Genomic DNA, 20,477 nt, shown 5'->3' with positions numbered 1-20,477 from the left:
TGACGATCCCGTTGTCTACGTGTATGAGGCCTCAGTTCACTACCCAAAGCTCCGTCACACACGCCGCTTGGATCAGGATGGAGCATTGCGTGTCTGTGCAGGCTGCAGTCCCTCATGAACCATGACTCGGCCAGGGGCTGCATTGTGGTACTCGGCTGCATTCGACCTCTACGTGCACTGCCCACGGGCCTTCCCTGGCTGAAACTGCAATAGTGTGTGGCAGGTTCTTCCCCAGTGCTCCATGCATCGTGGACCCCTGCCCTCCTCTGCAGGGCTGTGCCGAGGAAGTGCCTTTGAAGAGGCCACTCGTTTGTGATCTCAGGGCAGGCTCTAGATGAGACATGCTCCAGCATGAACGTTTGTATACCCCCTAGTGTCTGCTCCTCCTCCAGGGAGTGCACTGGCCCACGCTTCCCTGGCCTGGGGCCTGTGAGGGACGGAGAACAACGTACCCCTGTCATGTCACACTTTGCAGACAGGGAAGCCTGAGGCAAAGAAGCAAAGTCAGTTGCCTGAGCCCATGCAGTGAGTTAGTGGCAGAACCAGGCCTGAGCTCAGGAGTTGCTGGCGGCTCCCAGTCCTGGGCAGAGACCATTAGACCCGGCTGCCTCTGTCACCAGCTTCAGCAACAGCCCAGGGCCTGCTGTGTAAATGCCAGGCCATTGCCCCTGGAGCCTGGTTTCCAGCACGTCATTGGGCTAGTCCAGGTGCTGTATCTACAGGCTTGTCTATATCGAGTGGTAAGACTATGGGGGTGTGATTTCTAAAGCGCACGAATGTGTTGCATATTAGTTGGTCCCTGTAGAGCCTGTTGGTGAACACAAAAGGTTCCCTAGTGCGCTTGGATGCAGTGCTGTGTGAAACAGAACTACGTTAAAGTGCACTAGGGAACGTTACAAAGAGATTACGGTATGTACAAAGGGAGAGCCCGTCCCCCAAGCCCCTGATCTTTGGACATCTGCGCAAAACTCAAAATCTGCTAAAAATAAACCTGAAAAAATGAAATGAGTAAACTCCGGAAGACAGCAGCCCTAGTAATAAGGGTGCACTGTCAGTGACTCTCAGGCGAAGGCATACGTATGGCCCTGTTGCTAATCCCATGATACCTTCATGGGAGCAGAGCCTGTCCATCAGGCTAAGGCTGTGATGGAGGCAGTGACTGGGATGGTGGAGGACAGAAATGCCGGCTCCTGAGAGCCAAAGTACAGTTCTTTATCAGCCTAGATCTGCACCCATTGGTGCAACCTGGTATCTGATCCCAGGGCACAAAGGACCGTGGCTGCATGACCGCCCCAGAGCCCAGCCTGCTGGCTGACTGACACAGTGGCATAGATCGCAGCCCCACAGCGGATGCGTGTTCTGCTGACACAGTTGGAGGTGAGATGCTACAGTTACAGCCTTGTGTGCAGGGGAGAGATGGGATTGGGAGTGGGGCGGAAACAGGTAAATTGTAGCCCTAGAACAAAGGGAATTGGTGGGATGGGAGAAGCTTGAGACTTTATCTAGGATCAGGCTTCAGCTTGGAAATAGGCCTGGCTAGAGCCCCTGCTCAGATCATGGGCGCACTCTTTACCCTCCCTCTCTCCCCCGGTTCTAGCACTCTGGATAGCGCCACATGTGAGCTAAAATAACCCCGGGCTAGCCTGGAGGAAGGATGGTGGTGTGGTTAAGGCACAAGCCCAGATGTCAGGACTCGTGAGTTCTGTTCCCAGCTCTGTCCCCGACTCAAATTGTGACTCAGGGCAGGGCCCTGCCTCTCCCAGTCCCTCGCTTTCCAGTCCAGGGGAGCCGTGAGGCTCAGTTTGTTAATGGACTGAGGATTTGAGAACCTCAGGCAGAAGGTATTACAGGGAACCAGTGTGTCATGGCCTTCCCTGGATTCTGCCAGGCTCCCTGCTTCTGTTAAATTCTGGGCCCCAAACGTCTTCCCCCTCCTTGTTCATGCTGCTACGTGGCTGATGCCTGCTTCACTTGACACACAACCCTTGTCCATAAGAAAGGCTGTACCGGGTCAGACCAAAGGTCCATCCAGCCCAGTATCCTGTCTACCGACAGTGGCCAATGCCAGGTGCCCCAGAGGGAGTGAATCTAACAGGTAATGATCAAGTGATCTCTCTTCTGCCATCCATCTCCACCCTCTGACAAACAGAGGCTAGGGACACCATTCCTTACCCGTCCTGGCTAATAGCCATTAATGGACTTAACCACCATGAATTTATCCAGTTCTCTTTTAAACTCTGTTATAGTCCTAGCCTTCACAACCTCCTCAGGTAAGGAGTTGCACAAGTTGACTGTGTGCTGCGTGAAGAAGAACTTCTTTTTATTTGTTTTAAACCTGCTGCCTATTAATTTCATTTGATGATCCTTAGTTCTTGTATTATGGGAATAAGTAAATAACTTTTCCTTATCCACTTTCTCCACATCACTCATGATTTTATATACCTCTGTCATATCCCCCCTTAGTCTCCTCTTTTCCAAGCTGAAGAGTCCTAGCCTCTTTAATCTCTCCTCATATGGGACCCGTTCCAAACCCCTAATCATTTTAGTTGCCCTTTTCTGAACCTTTTCTAGTGCCAGTATATCTTTTTTGAGATGAGGAGACCACATCTATACGGCTTAGCCACATACCTGAGCAGAACACAAGATCCGTGCCTTGTCCATCATCCAGCTCCAAGGAGACTCAGCGGGTCGCTGTGCAGGTTGACCAGGCCAGTGAGAATGCTGGAGCGTAGTGCAGTCCAGTGCATGGCAGTACTTCTCTCATGTTTTCTAGGCCCAAACTTTAGGTGCCAATGATTTCACACTGGATCCAGAAATGGAGGAGGCCCAAGCAGGTGTCCACGGCAGGGCACCGTGCCGCTGGCTGTGGGGACTTGGGTCGCCCCATGGCCAACGGGGGTGTCGGTGGTTTGAACTCTGTAATTCACTAAAGATGGTGAGGCACACAGATACTGCAGGAGTGGGGGGCCAGAGATAGAAGGGCCAGATTGGACAAGGTGCCCATCACCACCACGTAAAGGCAGCTGCTTATTGAGAACTCCAGTGGAGTAATACAGGAATGCTCATTTCTGTGTAGTCAGTCAGCAAGGAGAGGCTGTCCTGCTACCCGCGATGGAGCTGCTAGCAGCTGGCACCTAGGCAATCCCTCAGCTTGTCCTCCCCCAAGAGTCTGTAGTTCCCCCCCTTTCCCCACTGCTGTCTTTGGAGTGCCCCGGTTCCGTTCCACCAGCCTGAGCTGATTTCCCGCAGCGCTGGAAACGAGATGCTCACGAGGCTGCAGTCGAACAGGCAGTGTCTTGCGGTGCTGCGGTCAGCCATGGGACTGCGGTGAAACGTAACAGCTTAAGCGTGGACCCTGGGCTGGGGAGGAGTTAGACATTGAGTGAAGCGTGGCTGCTCAGCTGCTGAGCATGGGTTCTGATGGGCACCCTCACCCAGCCAAGCCTTATGCCTCATTTGCCCCTTGCCTAAGCAGGCAAGGGCTGCAGTGGGATTTCTGGGCTCGTGGGCTGCCCCCACCGTATGACCAAGGGCGTGTGCTGGGGGCAGATTATTTCTTTCTCTTCTGTGTCCAGGAGCCACCATCCTCTGCTGGAAGCTGTTCGGCAGGTACATAGCACTTTCCACCTTCACTGAGCAGTAGGCCTCTTCCCATCACGTCATGTCCATTCCCCTGCCGGTACGGGGAGTGCTCCCCCATGGGCTAGGCTAGGGGGTTCTCCAGCCCTTGCCTTAGGAGACCTTTCTCTGTTTGCTTCCATTACTCCTCACTATGACCCCTCCTTCTGGTGTATTACTGTTGCTTAGCCGCACTGTGGAGTTAACTCTTTTAATCTCTCCTCATGAATCAGTCCCTCCAGCCCCCTGATTGCTTTCCTTGTTCTCTGATTTGTCAATGCTGTTCAAAGCCCTTCGCAAAGAGTTACTCTCGCAAGCCCTTTGGTAGCTGGTCAGTATCATTATCCCCATTTTTCAGATGGGGAAACTGAGGCTCAGAGAGAGGAAGGGACTTGGCCAAAGCCAGAGGGAATTGGCATCAGAGCCCGAGTGGAACACAGGAGTTCCTGCCTCCCTGCTCTGTGCTCACAGCATTAGATGAAGCTGCCTCTCGCAATGCCCCTTCCCCTGCACCCAACTTGAGCAACAATCCCAGCCTGGTGATCAAGAGTCCTGAGTCACGGTCTCTGGCACAGAGACTGGCTAGCCCCAGTGATTTTCAAAGAGTCTCTTGTCCTTGTGAGGGTTGTGTCACTGGGCTCTGCTGGGGTGTAGTTCTTGTGCTCCTGCCCCCACTCTGCTCTGAGCAGGACGTGTTGGTGGGGATGGAGTGCAAATAGCCTCAGGAAAGTAAAAATAGCCTCCCAAGCATAGACCGCTCCCCTTGCTGTACTGAGAGCTCCATCAGCTGACTTCAGGGACACAAATCCATGTCCACTGCTCTCCACAGAGCCAGCCCAGCTCTGAGAGGGAGACGGGAGTCTATCCCAGCTCATGCGCCACCAGGAGAATTGCTAGCTACAGAAATCAACTGTGCATTGGACCGTCCATCCCTGAGGAACGCCAATGGGATTGGTCACATGTAGCAAATGGAGTTTGGAGACAATGGGGTTATGCAGGTGTAGCTCAGAGCAGCCTTACCACGGATGATGCATGAGTCAAAACGAACCCAGCTTGCTCTCAGGCCCTACAGGCTGTTTGCAGCCATAGCGCAAGGGATGATAAACCCCCCAGTGCAACGTGGACACTTTTAACCTGTGTAATAAGGTCAGGCCCAGACATGTGGCAGCAGGGGTGGGCTGCCATATTCCCCTGGATGCATGAAGGCTAGGGTTGGCGTGGGCTTGGTAGATCTATGCTCCTGGGCACGTTGTGGGCGGAGTATTTAAAGGCCTCGTGGCACACACAGGAATGCATCTCTCATGGTGAATCTCCACGCTATTAAGTGTGCCGTGCATAGTCCTAACACTATATATTGGTAAGTGCACAGTACAACAGAAGTCAGAGTCGGCCACCAGATGTTCATGTGTGGGTCTCTGAGGCTGTTCTCCACTTTAAAATTGTAACTTTTATATACATCAAAATACATGCACACACACGCACACGCACACACTCTCACTCTTCCTAGGCTGACCTGTAATAGGCAAATGAAGCTCATTTCATTAAGTTGTCTTGGTCAATGCTGGATTGTGGCACTGCCTGTCCCACTTACGAAAGCCAGTGTCTAACATCAACCTCTGTTTTCCTTCTGATCCCAGGAGGAAAAGGCTGGTCCCAGGACCAACATCTTATTATTGTTTTATTACGGTTCCTTTATTTTTTTCCCATGTCATTTTATGTTAACAGGAGCCAAGTTTTCAAATCCGCTGGCATTAGATCTCTCTGATGCAATGTTAAACCAAGGTCCTGTCCCTTTCTGGTCGCTGAAGAGCCCATGGAACTTTTCTGCACGGGCGGGGGTCTCAACCCTGGTGTCCTGACCAAATCCCAGATTGGGTGGGTTACGTTCTTCCAGCCTCGGTTCCCCTGCAGTTTCAATAGGAGGAGATAATCTTTTCTTAAACTTTTGAAAACTTATTGTGAGGCGGTGTTAGTGAGGAGTGGCTGCTGCTTTCCACCCCAGAGAGCGCTGCAGTTCAGCAATTCCTTCCTATTCTGAAGGAACCTGAGAGACTTGATATCAAGCTCTCCATAAATATAAGATTGTAAGAAGCAGCATTTGTGCACTGAGTGCAGGAGAAGGTTAGGGTTTTAGTGGCAGATGGTGTCAGAGAGGTGAATAGGGTTACCATCCGTCCGTATTTCCCCGGACATGTCCGGCTTTTGCGTCTCTAAATAGCCGTCCGGGAGGAACTGGTAACAAGGTTAAAATGTCCGAGGGTTTTTTCTCCCTCGCCTCCCTCCCTCCCTTCCATGCAGAGTGCGGCTGCTGATTGGGCGGCTGGGCTGATTGAGCCGCTCCCATTGGCATCCAGCAGCCAGAGCCCTCCCCTGCTCTCCCCTCCCTCTATCTGCAGCTCTGTGTAACACACAAATCGACCCACCGAGCAGCATATTTTGCCTACACGTGGAGCCAGAATGGTAAGGGAAGTCCGGGGGGGCAGTCAGGGAGCGGGGGAGTGTTGGATGGGTCCCCGGCCTCCACCTGCCACTCTCCCTCCGCGCATCCGTCCATCCCCCCCGTGGACTCCCTCTCCCTGCCTGCCTCTCCCTTGCCTGCTTGTACTGCCAGAGCCGACAGCAACTGCTGTCTGCTGCCCCCGGATCCTAGCATCCCCCATCCTCTAATGGGAAGACAGGCTGCCCTTACCTTGCCCTTCCACCCTAGCCCCGAGCCTCTCCAACGCCCCAAACCCCTCATCCCCAGCCCTCATCCCCCCGCACCCTAATCCTCTGTCCCAGCCCTGAGCCCCCTCCTGCATCATGAACCCCTCAGCCCCAGCCCCAGCCCTCATCCCCCCTCACCCTAATCCTCTGTCCCAGCCCTGAGCCCCCTCCTGCATCATGAACCCCTCATCCTCAGACCCACAGCCCTCACCCCTGCATCCCCTCCTATCCCCAAACTCCCTCCCAAACCCCCTCCCCCCTTCCCACACACCCCCTCCTGCCCTCAAACTCCCTCCCAAAGCCTGCACCCCCTCCCTTTGCACTGCCTCCCACCCCTAAACTCCATCCCAGAGCCTGCACCCCTCACGCCCTCCTGCACACCCACCCCCTGCCCCAGCCCGGAGCCTGCACCCAGCACCCAAACTCTATCCCAGAGCCTGCACCCCTCCTGCACCCTAATCCCCATCCCAGGACCTGCACCCCAGACCTCCTCCCCCCACCCAACCCCCCTCCCAGAGCCTTAGGCAGGTGGGGGGGCGGTTTCTGGGCACCACCAACATTTCTACAACCCTGCCACCCATGCGAGTAGATAAGGGTCAGGGCAGTCAGGGGACAAGAAGCAGGGGCGGTTGAGGTTCTGAGGGGGTCAGTCAGGGGGTGGGAAGTGGGAGGGAGTGGATGGGGCGGGGTGGGGCTAGGGCAGGGCTTCCCCCCCCCAGTGTCCTCTTTTTTGATTGTGGAAATATGGTAACCCTAGAGGTGAAGGGACTTGCCCAGAATCACACTGTGATCCAGTGGAAGGGCTGGGAATAGGTCCTGGAGCTGCTGGGTTCCAGCTCTGCGTCTGGACCAAGTGCAGCAGCTGTTTAACCACACACCCAACAAACGCAGCATGACAGTTTGAGGCAGGGAGTGAGACAGCAGGGGGAACTGAGGCCAGCAGAACATAACTACCTGAGCAAGACAGACGGACCGAAATGTTCAAACTCGAGGGTCTGAAGTTAGACACTACAGAGAAGTGATTATAAATCAGCCCATATATAGTGAGCTGCCTGACGTCAGACACTCAAGTTAGAAAATGTTGGTCCTAGGCCTGGATTCTGCTCACAGCCTGGCACAGTGGAGGGGCTTAATGTGACTCTGCTGGACATTACCGAAAACTGACAAGACAGTTCGCTGATGTGTCCGTCTGCCCTCCCCGTTCCAAAGAGACCCAAACAAAGGGCAGGCTCTTCCGAGAGTGCCTCCCCGTGCTGCTGGCTTTGAAAACGGGGCTCTCTGCGCACTGAGCCATTTTCTTTTTTGTGTTCCATTCTGTTGTCCTCATCGGTTTGTTTGTTTCTCAGTGACTCAGCACATTAAAGAGCTCCTGGAAAGGAACAGTAAGAAGAAATCCAAATTGAGAAAGAAACCCAAGCCCTATATCGAAGAGCATGATGGTAGGGTCCATGTCACCGTTCATTTAGCGCCTTTCTGTCTTAGACATAGTAGCAAACCTGCTTTTTTTTTCAGCCTCTTACCCTCCCCTCCACCTCCACTTTGGTTCTGTCCATCCTCTTAACTGTTCATTTGGGCTGTGCCTGCGCTAGGGATGAGACGTGTTTGTGAGGCTCCCGGGGCCTGCCTCTACTGTGACTTGGACACTGGTGTGGATGGGGGCCAAATGAGGATCGAGGTGCCTTTGGAGAGCGTGACTGGCCATGGAGCTGCTCTCTGCCCTGGTGTCGAGCCCAGTTTGGCTCTACTGTGGGGAGTCCTGTCTGACATCCAGCATCAACCCCTGTCCATCCCTAGTGCAGACAGGGCCTGTGCTTCGCTCAGTAGCATTTACAGCATTTGGGCAGGGTTGGCAGGGGTGGGAAATGCCCTGGTAACCAAAGGTGCCTGCAGAAGCAATGGTGGCTGCGATGGATGCAGTGAATGGGAAGGGGATGAAACACCGTGAATCAGCAGCAGCATTAATGAGTCCCCAGTGTGGGCTCAGCTGGCTTTTCATCATCCGCCTGGGAGCTGAGTCACCGAGCAGGCTGTGCAGTGGTAAATTGCCTGCAGATTTTTACAGCTATGATGTTGCTTGGATCTTTACCTTGCACCTGTTTGAATAGGTTTAGTTATTTATTGTAATGTACCAATTAGTAGAGGGGGGTGGGAGTGTAATTAACCAGAGCCCGTTAAAGAAATGACTTCGATTTCCTCGTTTGCTGATAGATTAACCTGATCTAGGGTTGGTCGGCTTTTATACTGCAAACCTGCATGGAGGGATGGGGGAAGGGAGGCACCAGGAAAGTGCTGCGCGCTCTCTGTGGCCTGACAAGACATGGAGAGGTTTTTTTAAAAGGGGGAACCTACCTGATGTTTTAATGCTGAGAAATGGGTGTTAAAAAGGTAAGTGTTTGGGACAGATAAATGATCTCTATCAAATATCCTCTGAGCCAGCGTGTGCAGCTGATGAAGCAGTAAAGGGGGGGCGGGAGCGTGAGGGAGAGAGAGAGCTAACTAGCTATTTCATTATAACATTTCACTCCAGTGGAATCTAAAGACAGCCCCTGTCTGTCTTGCTTTAACGACAAGAGCAGGTCAGAGGGGGAGCATCACTACCAGCCATACTCCTTTCCAACCCAGAGAACCCGCCCTCTTGAGTTCTGATCTTCCCCTTCTGTGTAGGGCTAACTGCCACGCCCCGGCCCATCTCTCCAGCAGGCCGGCAGGAATGCCGGAGACAGGCTAGCTGCATGGGAGACACCAGTGCCTGCACCAACACAACATCCTGCATCTTGCCACAGGTGTTACAGACAGGGCAATCTTCACAGTGGGGGGCTGGGGTCATTTGGTGATGGGGCTTCTGAGTGGGTGTGGTTCATCTCATGGGCCTCTGAGCCTTTCCCAGCATGGCACGCTTTGAACCTTTGACAAAGTCCTGCCACAACCGGACCCATTGTCTGGGCTGCCTTAACCAATTGTGAGCAAACGGTAACTCTTGTGCAGCAGCAGGACGTGTTCTTCACTGCCCTGCACATGTATGGAGCCATTAGAAACCAATGGGGGACCTGCCGTGCTAGGAAAATGCTCTGTTGTGTAAAATTCCAGCACCCAGCCATTGGCCAAAGGTCAGCAGTCAGACTGAAGGATGGCCCTTCAGCTCAGTGTTAACCCAGCTCAGTGCGTGCAAGGCGTTGGCAGTCACTGGGGTCTGAAAACCAAAGGCTAGTTTAAATTTCGTCACCGCTTCCCCAGCACCACTTTGAAAAGGAACCAAGTGAGTGCACTGAGCAGTAAGACCGATAAGCCATGAGCACACTGAATATCCAGAGTTCTTACACCTCTGCCCCAGAGCATTCCAAGGGGTGGTAAAAACGTGGCCGTGTGTGTGTGATATGCAATACTAAAATAGCTGCATTGTAGAACGTCTGACTTCCCATGCAGTGCCACCGTTCTTAGTCATAGTTATATTACCGTGGCGCCCAGAGGTCTGACTCAGGATTGGGTCCCTTGTAGGTGCTGTACAACACATATGAAGACGTGGCTTCGGGCTGACGTCTGGGGCAAAGAAACATGATGTGCTGAGGCTGTGGGCGGAAATGCTTCCAGTCAAACAGGTGTAGATGTTTGATTTTTTATCTTATAAGAAGATGAAGTGCAGGCTGGCTATCCCCATCTGCCCCTCAAGCTGGCTTTAACTGCCTGATTTCTTAAAGGCCTCATGGCAGAGGCAGGGCTTATGGGAGGGATTGAAGAAGGATAGTGTAGGTGCCTTAAGAATCAGGGAGATTGTACTGGGCATGGAGGATGGCGGGTTGTATCATGCTGTAATGTTCTGTGGGCATCCCCTCCGATTCCTGAGAGGGACTTCGGAACAGCCGTAGCGGTAGCTGTCTCCAGACAATCCATCCCATGCTTTACAATGGGCCCTGTGTGGATCCCCATGCAATGCAGACGTGGCCAACTCACACTGATAGTCATGTCCTCACTATCTCGGCTCAGTGCTCTGATCTGAGGAGCTCCCAGTGACCAAGGATGTGACCTGAACACTGGAATACATATCATAGTCTTTGCAGCATTTGATACTGGGATATTGGACTAGATGGACCACTGGCCTGATCTGGTGTGACAACTCCTATGTTACACACACACATGCACACATAGTGCAACACACACCGTATGTCTGGTAGGAACAGATGTCTGGGTTGGGTTTTTTGCCAGGATGAGGTGCTTTATCCCAAAGTGCCCGCTCGTCCCCTCCCCATCTAGCCTATCTCTGTAACATGGCGGGAGACAAGGCAAAAAATAACTCAGCGCTATTCAGGCTGGTCAGGTCTGTCCTGTATTGTTGGGTGCTCTCCTGCTGCCATGAGCTCCTTTCCCATGGTGACAGCGTACAGAAACGGGATTTTTAAAAAGATATTATCAACCTCCACACTTTTAACACATCTCCCTTCTCTAGCATCTTTCAGGGGGTCTTAGAATCACAGACCCACAGGGCTAGAAGTACCACAAGGGTCATCTAGTCTAATCCCCTGCCAAGAAGCAGGATTTGTTGTGTCGTCCCAAACAGATGGCTCTCCAGGCTCCTTTTGAAAACCTCCAGTGAAGGAGCTTCCACGACCACCCTAGGCGTCTGTTCTGCTGTCCTACTGTTCTTACCGTCAGGAAGTTTTTCCTAATATTTCATCTAAATCTGCCATGCTGTAGTTTGAACCCAGGGCCTCTTGTCCTGCCCTCCGGGGCAAGAGAGAACAACTTTTCTCCATCGTTTTTATGGCGTCCTTTCAAGTATTTGTCCCCCCTTAATCTCCGCTCTTCCAAACTAAACATACCGAGTTCCTTCAGCCTTTGCTCATCTGGCTTGTGTTCCAGCCCTTTGATCGTCTTTGTCGCTCACCTCTGGATCCTTTCCAGTTTCTCTACATCCTTTCTATACGGCAGTGACCAAAACTGGACACACAACTCCAGCTAAAGACTAACCTAACTAATCTTGGAGCACTTCCCCTACATGACCCAACCCTCACAGTACCCACGTGAGATGGCAAAGCTCCGTTGTACAGAAGGGGGGGAGGGATAGCTCAGTGGTTTGCCATTGGCCTGCTAAACCCAGGGTTGTGAGTTCAATCCTTGAGGGGGCCGCTTAGGGATCTGGGGCAAAATCAGTACTTGGTCCTGCTAGTGAAGGCAGGGGGCTGGACTCAATGACCTTTCAAGGTCCCTTCCAGTTCTAGGAGATAGGATATCTCCATTTATTAATTTATTTATTTTAAGGGGAAATTGGAGCACTGAGAGGTTAAGTGATGGCAAGCCTACAGCAGAGCGAGGAGTGGAACCCACACATCCTGAGCTTTTATCACTAGCCCATGCTGATCCCCTTAGGAGGCTGCAGGGGAATGAGTTATCATGTAATAATTCATGCAATAGTGGAGCTCAGCCTTTAGCTTTGTGCCTGACACGTCACCTTCAGTTCACGTGAATTATTGCACAGTAACTTTTGTCCTGTCCATCCTGTGGCTCAAATAACTTAGCTGGAACTGACAATGGTGACATTTAAAAATGGGACATAATTCCCCAAACGAGATGGGCCTTTGTTCTGCAGGAGACATTTGTGTCTGGGAGATGCAGCCACCTGTTACCAGCATGCAAAGTGAAATTCACCCTGGTGAAGTGTACCAGCTCGGGGACCCCTAGATACACCACTTAAGTCCCACTTCAGCCCTGACTTAAGTCGTAACTAAACCTTGTGGGGCTTAAATACAGCCAGCCTGCTTGGATAAAGGAGGAGCACTGCATGTTGGGATCTAGCTCCACCAGCCACATTTCCACTGAGGACAGTTTCATGCTGTGCTGTAGAACTTCATGCACTGTGGGTGCACTCGTACCGCACCTCTCCACGTTCACATTTGTCTTGCTTGCTGATTGACACCTCGAAGGCACTCATCACCGTTGTAGCTAAGCACCTCACACACATTAATAAATTCGCCTTGTAACCCGCCCCCCCCCCGAGGTAGGGAAGTGTTAGTATCCCCAATTTACAGATACGTAAACTGAGGTACAGAGGAGGGAAGTAACTGATTCAAAGTCACCCAGTGAATCAGTTGCAAAGGATGGAATAGAATCCAGCTCATCTGACTCCTGGCTCTTTGTTATAAGGCTTTGTTTCAATGTGGCACTTCAATGTGTGCGTAAAGTTAAGCATGTGCTTAAGTGCTCTGCTGAATCAGGGAATTTTTAACCACACGGGAGCATCCAGAAGAGAGTATCTGCATCTTACACAGGTCCAGTCCTCTTGTCGAGGGTTCATAGAATAAGCAATACCTTAAACCTTGCCTGTTCTTGGAAGACATGGGCCATGTGAGTTGCCCCATGGACTTCAACAGAGCTGCTTAGGGAGTAAAGTACCCAAGTGTTGGCAGGATCAGTACGGTCATGGGATCTTCTTCTGGGACTGTCTCAGTTTTTCTTGTGATGTCCTAGGTCAGCTGAAGTGTTCTGGTTTTTCATTTGATGAATCAAAACGTTTGAGGTTCTATATAACTACAAAATGTGCTACCAGATGTGGTGCTAGCCCAGGCAGGATCTACTGAACGATGGGTGGTGTTTGGAGGGAAGGGAAAAGTCGAATGAGCATAGACACTCTCCCCAAGCAGCTGTTTTGCTCGAAGTGAATGTTAAGGACACTTGTTAAGTGTGTCATTGTAAACTAAGTCGGACACAAGTCACTGAAAAAATCCTGCACTCCGAGAAGTGTGCCCGTCTTGCGGTAGAGTGAGAAGCTGGGGGCAGTGACACTAGCTCACTCTTTTTAAGTGAAATTTTGTCTTTTGTACAAGTATTTCACAAGCTTAAAAAAATGTAACGACTGGGCCCCTGTCTGGTTTTTGGCCGAATACTCCTGGCAAAAAATAGGCTACGTACCTCACTTTTCTCTTTCTCATATTTGATATTTCTGGGCTAAAATTCCATTCTGCATTCAGCACCTTTCTCCCCCGTAGTGCTGTAGTGGGAAGCACAAATCCAACCTGTTCTTCCCGGCTATTTTTAGCTCCCAGCTGGAAGACGGTTTGGCAAAAGGGCTGATCATGTTTCCCCTGTGCCAGGTGCATTGATTACAGTTGAACTGGTTAAACGGCCAGACTCTTGCAGAACACTCAGGTTTCCATCGGAGCAGTTTAGGCCCTAGAGAGAATCGAATCCCCTTTGTTCTGTTTGCTCCTGTAACGGTAGGGCTGCTTAGCACGTCCGTAGCACCGTATAGCATCGGAGCTCTTCACAGACACATGCTGGCCCGTTTTGTTTCTTTACGTTGTCTGGAAAAGCAGCCTGAAAGGGTTTCTCCTGTTTGGTCTTTATCTTTGAAATACCCTGTTTTTGCTGGAGGTCTGTCACTGGCCCCTTAAGTGGAGTCAGGCTCAGCCTTGCCTGTCAGTAGCAGTTGTCCCCCAGCAGATCCCGATCTGGTGGCTTAATTAGCACTGGTGAGCCTGGCTGCAGAAGGGCCAGAGAGGAGGCTCAGTTGGGAAGAGGCGCTTAGAAGAGCCTGCTGAAGGGGGCCTACTAGAGCAGATTAGGGTCCAGACGTAGGGCCGGGGAGAAGCAGCCAGAGAGCCCAGGGAGGGGAGGCAATGGGGAAATCTGCTGGGAAGAAGGGCCTCTCGGGGAAAAACCCTGCCAAAGGTGCAAAGAAGAGCTCTGCAGGGCCTGGGAGTGGGGGCAAAGAGCAGGGAACTTCAGCCTAGCCCAAGGGGGCAGAAGAAGAATTGATTCAGAGGCTTATTTGGGTTTGCAGTTGGACTTTCGATACCCTGGAAGGGGACTGAACTTAAAAGGCGACCTGGCCAGTGGGCTGGGCCTCGGAAGAAGTCTGACAGCCATCACAGGGCCAAAGAAATGGTCATAAGGTGGCATTGGGGACAAGAATGCCTGCAACACCAGGCTATGATGCCAGAGGGTGTTACAGTGGTGAGTGGACCAGTGTATAAGGGATCCTTGGAGAACTGGACAGAGTAGGTGTTTTTGCAGCCCTTAATTGTGCAAGAGGAGAGGCGGCAAACACCCAAACTAGGTTTAAGTTGCTCTTATTCAGTTTATGCCTGGGGTTGTATGTTGGGATTGCCTGAAATAGCAGGGGACTGGATGTAATGACCCAGGGTGTCCTTTCCAGTCCTGTGTTCCTGTGACGTTCTTTTCTCATTTCGGGCATTCTCAGGTCTTTGCGCTCACAGGACACGTTTGAGTCCCCGCTGTTGGTTGAACTCTGATCTTGTACATGGGGAAGCTCAGTTGTGCAAGCCACTCCCACAGCCTGAGGCCCCTTGGATAAACCCAGCCTTAGTAAATCTAAGGAGCCTTGAAAACATCCTCAGTGCTGGCACCCAGACCCTTCCCCTAAGCAGTAAACTCCCCTGTCTCCTCTGATGGGCTACTCCACTGCCCAAGAGGAGATGAGAGGGAGGCAGATGGTAAGATACAGTATTGCCCCCAATCCATGTCTGTTCTTCCCCTCTCCCAACAAGGTTGGCCGCAGCAACTTCTGACAGGTCCGCGAAACATTTTCCCCCCATCCTTCCCCCCTCTTCCCCATCCAACCAATTGGAACCCCATCCTGAGATGGCTGGGGGGCTGTGGAACAGGATTGGGGAGCATCAGCGAAGCCGTGCTTGGAGGCAAGGACTAGAATAACAAGGGGACTGTAGGCCAGGAGTGAGGTCGTGATGTGGTTGGCACAATAGGAAAGAGAGGTAATTTTATCACTGGAGTTTTGGGACGACAAAGAGAAGAAGAAGAGAACATTGTGGCCGGTGGGAGAAATGCAGGAGATGTTTAAGGTATGGACCAAGGTTTAGCAGTCAGGATGGAGATGAAAGGACATACCTTGGAGATGAAATAGGGGAGGAAGAAACAGGAGGCACAGGTTGTGGGGGCAGACAGGAAAGAAGGGAAAATGAACCCAAAGTTGACATCCTGGGTGTCTGGTGAGGATGGTGGAGTCCTCAACAGGGATGTAGAGATGCAGAGAGAAGGTTGGTGGGAAGATCAGCTCAGTTTTAAACACACTGAGCTTTATGTGGTTTCAAGACATCCAGGAGGCTGTTTCTGAGAGTGAGTGCAACCGGATGGGTGAGGAAAGGTCAAGGCTGGAGAGTCATCAACATAGAGGGAATAGCTGGGCTCATGGCACTGAATTAGACCCCGCAGCAAGGGATTTAGATGGTAAGAGCAGGGGAACATGGATGGAGCCCTGGGGGACTGTGATGACATGGAATGGAGGAGTGAAAGGGAGAAGATACAGAAGGTTACTGGAGAGTATGCTTCTGTGAGAGTTTTCAGTGAAGAACTGAAGAGTGGGGCGGGTTTGTGTGTGGTTGGAGGGGAGAGTTTGGTGATGTTGGGCCGGATCGGGGTGGGAATTCCAAGTACAAGGGAGCAATGTGTCAGGAGGGGGACACCAAACAGTAAGTGGCTGTGTGTTGTGAACAGGATGTAGAGTGCTCAGTGGGGAGTACAAGGGAAGGAGCCAAGAGCAGACACAGGCAAGAGCTGGCTTGGGGTGGGCCGTGAAGGCAAGGACCAGCTGAGACCATTCCAGCTAGCTCAGTACTTCGTCCCCCTCTGCACTCCTGTAATTACCCCATGCTTTGCATTGCTGCTGTGTAGTGAGTGGGATCCAGCCTCATCCCCTTTCTGTGGGAGACGTTAAACTCCTAGTTTGTAATTAGTTTCCTTGTGCTTAAAGCACAATCTGAATGTAGCATTTCAACGAGTCTCATTGTTCCGCCCTTGCTATATCACAGCGACAGGCTCTAAATTTAAGAACGTCTTGCGTCCCCAGCACATGCTGCTTTTAGAGTTGACATGATGGGTGCAGGAGTGCGTGGGAGTCCCGGCTTTGTGCAGATGTGGGTGGGTGGGGAGGAAGCTGATGCAGTTTATGTAACACAAGAGCTTTGACTTTGTATTTGTGCAAGGATCACAGTACATGCTGCAGAGCAGAGGGCTGGGAGTCCGGCCTCCTGGCTTCCATTCGCAGCTCCGTCCCAGCTTTGCTGTGCCACTTTGGGAGAGTTGCTTTTCTTCCCTGTGCCTCGATTTCCACATCTGTAACATGGAGATGATGATCCTGACCCATCTCCGAGAGGATCGTGCGGCTGAATTTTTAGTGTTTGTAAAGAGTTTTGAAATTCACAGGTGGAAGGGGCAGAACATATTTGTGTTATTGCTTTTGCTGGTGTCATACATTCCCAGGTGTGCGGATGCCATGCTGGTGGTGTGCAGAATGATGCAGTGGGACACTGGGGATATGGGAGGGGCAGTGGCTCCTTAAGTGAGAGCATTGGTGGCCAAGGGGCTGGGCATGGACAAGGGACTCAGGCAGGGCTCTCCTGTGTGTTCTTACCATGGAGTTTCCTACACATGTAGCCAGTCAGGACAGAAGAACAAGGGCAGCAGCAGCCCATGTTGTGGTCTGTGTGCTGTCTCCCACAGTGAGCGGAGGAGATGCCTCTGATCTCTTTAATGATGTGTCCGGCCTTTGATCTGCGATGTTACCCAAACACCAGCCCCGCTATTTAAGGAAGGGTGGGAATGGTCAGCAAGCTGTCCGCTGCAAGCCCTTAGCCCCCATGCCCTTGGGCAGCCGTGAACGAGGCGATCGATCGCAAGCATGCACATCACTGCTTTGGCAATTGTGCAGTTTCCATGGCTACATACCTGGTTGGTACAGTAACACGCTTTCCAGAAACAGACCATGCAGCATTCCCTGCAAATCCACCAGCAAGCTCTGGTTGTCGGGCTGCTTAGTGATGTTGGTTCTAGGCATTGCGGAGGGGGAGATGTGGAATTTTGTTACTGACGCACTTATTAATATCTGAGCAGGTCCCAATGCGGCTGCCAAGGAGCACAGCAGATTTCCCACCTGCGCCCAAAACAGGGAGAGCTGTTTGCCATACCCAATGCCTGACAGATCTTGAGCAATACTTGGCTGGGAGATTCCTAGAGAAAACCCTGCAAAGGTGCCGCTTTCTCCACTCCGAGTTACACCACTGCCCCAGCGTGGAGTCATGGTGGAGGAGGTGCTGTACATTGTGCCTTTCAGACGAGATGCAAGCAGTGGTTATTAGAGATCACGTGGCCCCTTTGTCATGGTTAGTGTTGGCGTCCTGGCCACATTTCAACTCTAGTTACAACTGCTTAGCTACAATTTCCCCTGGGCTTTCCATCAGGCCAGGTCTTGTTCACTTCCTCTCCGACACTCCTGCAGAATGTCGCTGCTTACTGTTACACAACTGCTGCAATCCACCCCGGAGGCGGCTCCACTTTAGTGGAGGGTGAAGCAGTCCCTGTGTAGAGTTTGCATATCAGCTTGCAGAGCTCTGGGAGATCTCTCTGGATGAGGTGTTGTAATAGGGTTACCATATTTCAGCAAGGAAAAAAGAGGACGGGAGGAGCCCCGCCCTAGCCCTGCCCCTGTCTTGCCCTAGCCCCGCCCCTGCCCCACCCACTTCCCACCCCCCTCAGAACCCCCAACCCTCCCCCCCCCCGCTCCTTGTCCCCTGACTGCCCCCTCCTGAGACCCTCCCCCAATCCTAACTGGCCACCTAGGACCCTACCCCCTACCTATACCCTAACTGCCCCAACCCTTATCCACACCCCCACCCCCAGACAGACCCCTGGGACTCCCATGCCCCATCCAACCACTCCCCACCCCCTGACAGCCCCCCCCCAGAACTCCCGACCCATCTAAACCCCTCTGCTCCTTGTCCCCTGACTGCCCCCTCCTGGGACCCCTGCTCCTAACTGCTCTCCAGAACCCCACCCCCTACCTAAGCCTCCCTGCCTCTTGTCCCCTGACTGCCCCCTCCTGAGACCCTCCCTTAACTGCCCCCCAGGACCCTACCCCCTACCCATACCCTGACTGCCCAAAACCTTCTCCACACACCCCCCAGAAAGCCCCCCCCCGAACTCCCGACCCCCCCCCGTCTCTTGACTGCCCCCTCCAAAACCTCCCTGCCCCTTCTCCTGCCCCCTGGCTCCCTTGTTGTTGGCCATCAGTTTGCCTAAGGTCTCTCTGGGAGCTTGCTCAGGAACTGTCTGAGCCGTTCTCCCGGCACGCTAAGCAGCAGCGGGGGAGGAGCTCCAGACTGCCGGAGGCGACTGCAGGGAGGGAGGGAGGGAGTGAGCTCTGCTGTAGGGGGAGGAGGGACTCTGTCTCGCTGTCGGAGCCCCATGTAAGTGGCACCATCCGGCTGCCCTGTTAGCCGCGCGTGCTCTGCATGGGGGGGGAGGGGGGAAGTCCGGACATTAACAAATTCCCCCCGGATGCTATTTTTAGTTCAAAAATCCGGACATGTCTGGGGGAATCCGGACGAATGGTAACCCTAGTTGTAAGGCCATGCAGTTGTAATCGTTCTTCCATAAACCGAGCTCTCCCTTTCAGCCGTGACCTGCAAATGGCCGCAGTTGGATTCCGCGTCCCTCTGCCCGTGAAGGCACCTGGCGTATGCTCGGTGTAGCTCTTTTCCATGGAGGGAGCGTTGGATTTCTCTGCACCATGGCAGATTTGTTGCTCACCCAGCGGAGTGCACTGAGAATTGCTCTCACGTTCCCCCGAGCTCTGTTAAAGTTCACCAAGCTTGCCATGCTTAGCTGCAGCTCTGGGGTGGGCTGGGGACAAGAATGAGGGTCTCTGAAGGCTTCCAGGGGTCTTAATGCTCAGCTAGTAGGAGCTCTGCACGCCCTTTGGAAATGTTATGAGCTAACGTAACTCATTGGTCTGTGTGTGTAGGATGTGTCTCCCCACTGTGTAGATGTAGGTCTGTTACAGCCCTTGGCTAGGGAGTCCAGCTCTGTAGCTCAGGCTGTAGAGACTTCTGCCTATAGCTCTGGAAGACCCTGAGTCAATCCCTGGTGTCAGCCAAGATGCAGCCACCCTACTAGCATATTAAAACCCTGAACAGAAAATGCTCTCTCTGATCAGGGTGACTTCACCAAAGGGCTTGGCAATCACAGCAAGTTATAACTAAATAAAAAGCACTCCTATAGCTTGTTATAGCTACAAAGCGGACATTAGTCAGCCTTATGGGAGAGGAGGTTATCCCTATTTTACAGAGGGGGGAAACTGAGGCACAGAGCAGGGCTGGGACCCCGAAAGCTGTGGCTGATCAGTGTCAACTGGAAGAAACTGCAGTTACCCTTATGCTTAATATGGAGGGAGCAGGCTACAGAACATGTGGATCCCCAGCATGCAAATACCCTTCCACACAGCTCAGTGGGGCGCATTGCATGCTGGGACTTGAAGTCTCTGCAGGCTGCATCTTCTTGTTGAGGAAGCCCCCAGACTTGCACTTTGGTCCTGTTCTAGATGCAGAGAGCTTCCTTGGAAAACTGTTCCAGTGATTAATTCCCTTCACTGCTAAAAATGTGAGCCTTATTTCCCGGCTGAATTTGTCCAGCTTTGACTTCTGACCACTGGATCATGTTAGATCTTCCTCGGCTAGACGGAAGAGCCCATTATTCAATGTTTGTTCCCCATACAGGTACTCCTAGACTGTGATCAAATCACCTCTTAACCTTCCCTTTGTGAAGCTAAATAGATTGAGCTCCTTGAGTCTTCCACTATAAGGCAGGTTTTCTAATCCTTTCATCACTCTCGTGGCTCTTCTCTGAACCGTCTCCAAATGATCAGCATCCTTCTTGCATTGTGGGCACCAGAACTGGACACAGGATTCCAGCAGCGCTCACACCGGTGCCAAGTTCAGAGTGCCAGTCTCCTACTCGAGATTCCCCTTTTTGTCCACCCAAGGCTCACATTAGCCCTTTTGGCCACAGTGTCACACTGAGAACTCAAGTCCAGCTGGTTACTCACCACGGCTAAAGCTGATTTTGTCATGGATATTTTTAGGGAAAGTCAGGGACAGGACACAGGCAAGAAACAAAAAAATCACGGAAGCCGTGACCTGTCCCCGACTTTTACTAAAAACATCCCTGACAAAATGGGGAGGGAGGAGAGTCCAGCACCCTACCCCTCCCCCACCTGCAGCAGCTCGGAGCTGCAGGGTCCCCATTGCCTTGAGGAGCTGGGGTGGGGGGTGTCCCCTGCCACAGCTGATTGGGGAGCTGTGGGGGGCCCCTTCCAGCAGCTGCTGAGCAGCTCCAGGGTCCCTCTGCCACCG

The 20,477-nt window shown here is 52.4% G+C and overlaps 1 protein-coding gene across 3 annotated transcripts in view; it reads left to right on the top strand.

The window, feature by feature from the left end:
- Positions 1-20,477, top strand: part of ARHGAP39 (Rho GTPase activating protein 39) — a 423,580-nt gene that overhangs the window by 322,399 nt on the left and 80,704 nt on the right. For 2 of the 3 annotated variants that reach the window (XM_054018890.1, XM_054018892.1), the window contains one exon: positions 7,671-7,763. The exons of the other annotated variant lie outside the window; for it this stretch is intronic. In XM_054018890.1, the coding sequence (XP_053874865.1) occupies positions 7,671-7,763 (93 nt within the window). The remainder of the gene's footprint in view (positions 1-7,670; positions 7,764-20,477) is intronic. 3 annotated transcript variants of the gene reach the window in all.

This window comes from Malaclemys terrapin, chromosome 2 (genome assembly GCF_027887155.1).
Source record: "Malaclemys terrapin pileata isolate rMalTer1 chromosome 2, rMalTer1.hap1, whole genome shotgun sequence".
Taxonomy (NCBI): Eukaryota; Metazoa; Chordata; order Testudines; family Emydidae; genus Malaclemys; species Malaclemys terrapin.
The sequence above is the reverse complement of the archived record's forward strand: the minus strand, read 5'-3'. Positions and strand labels throughout refer to the sequence as shown.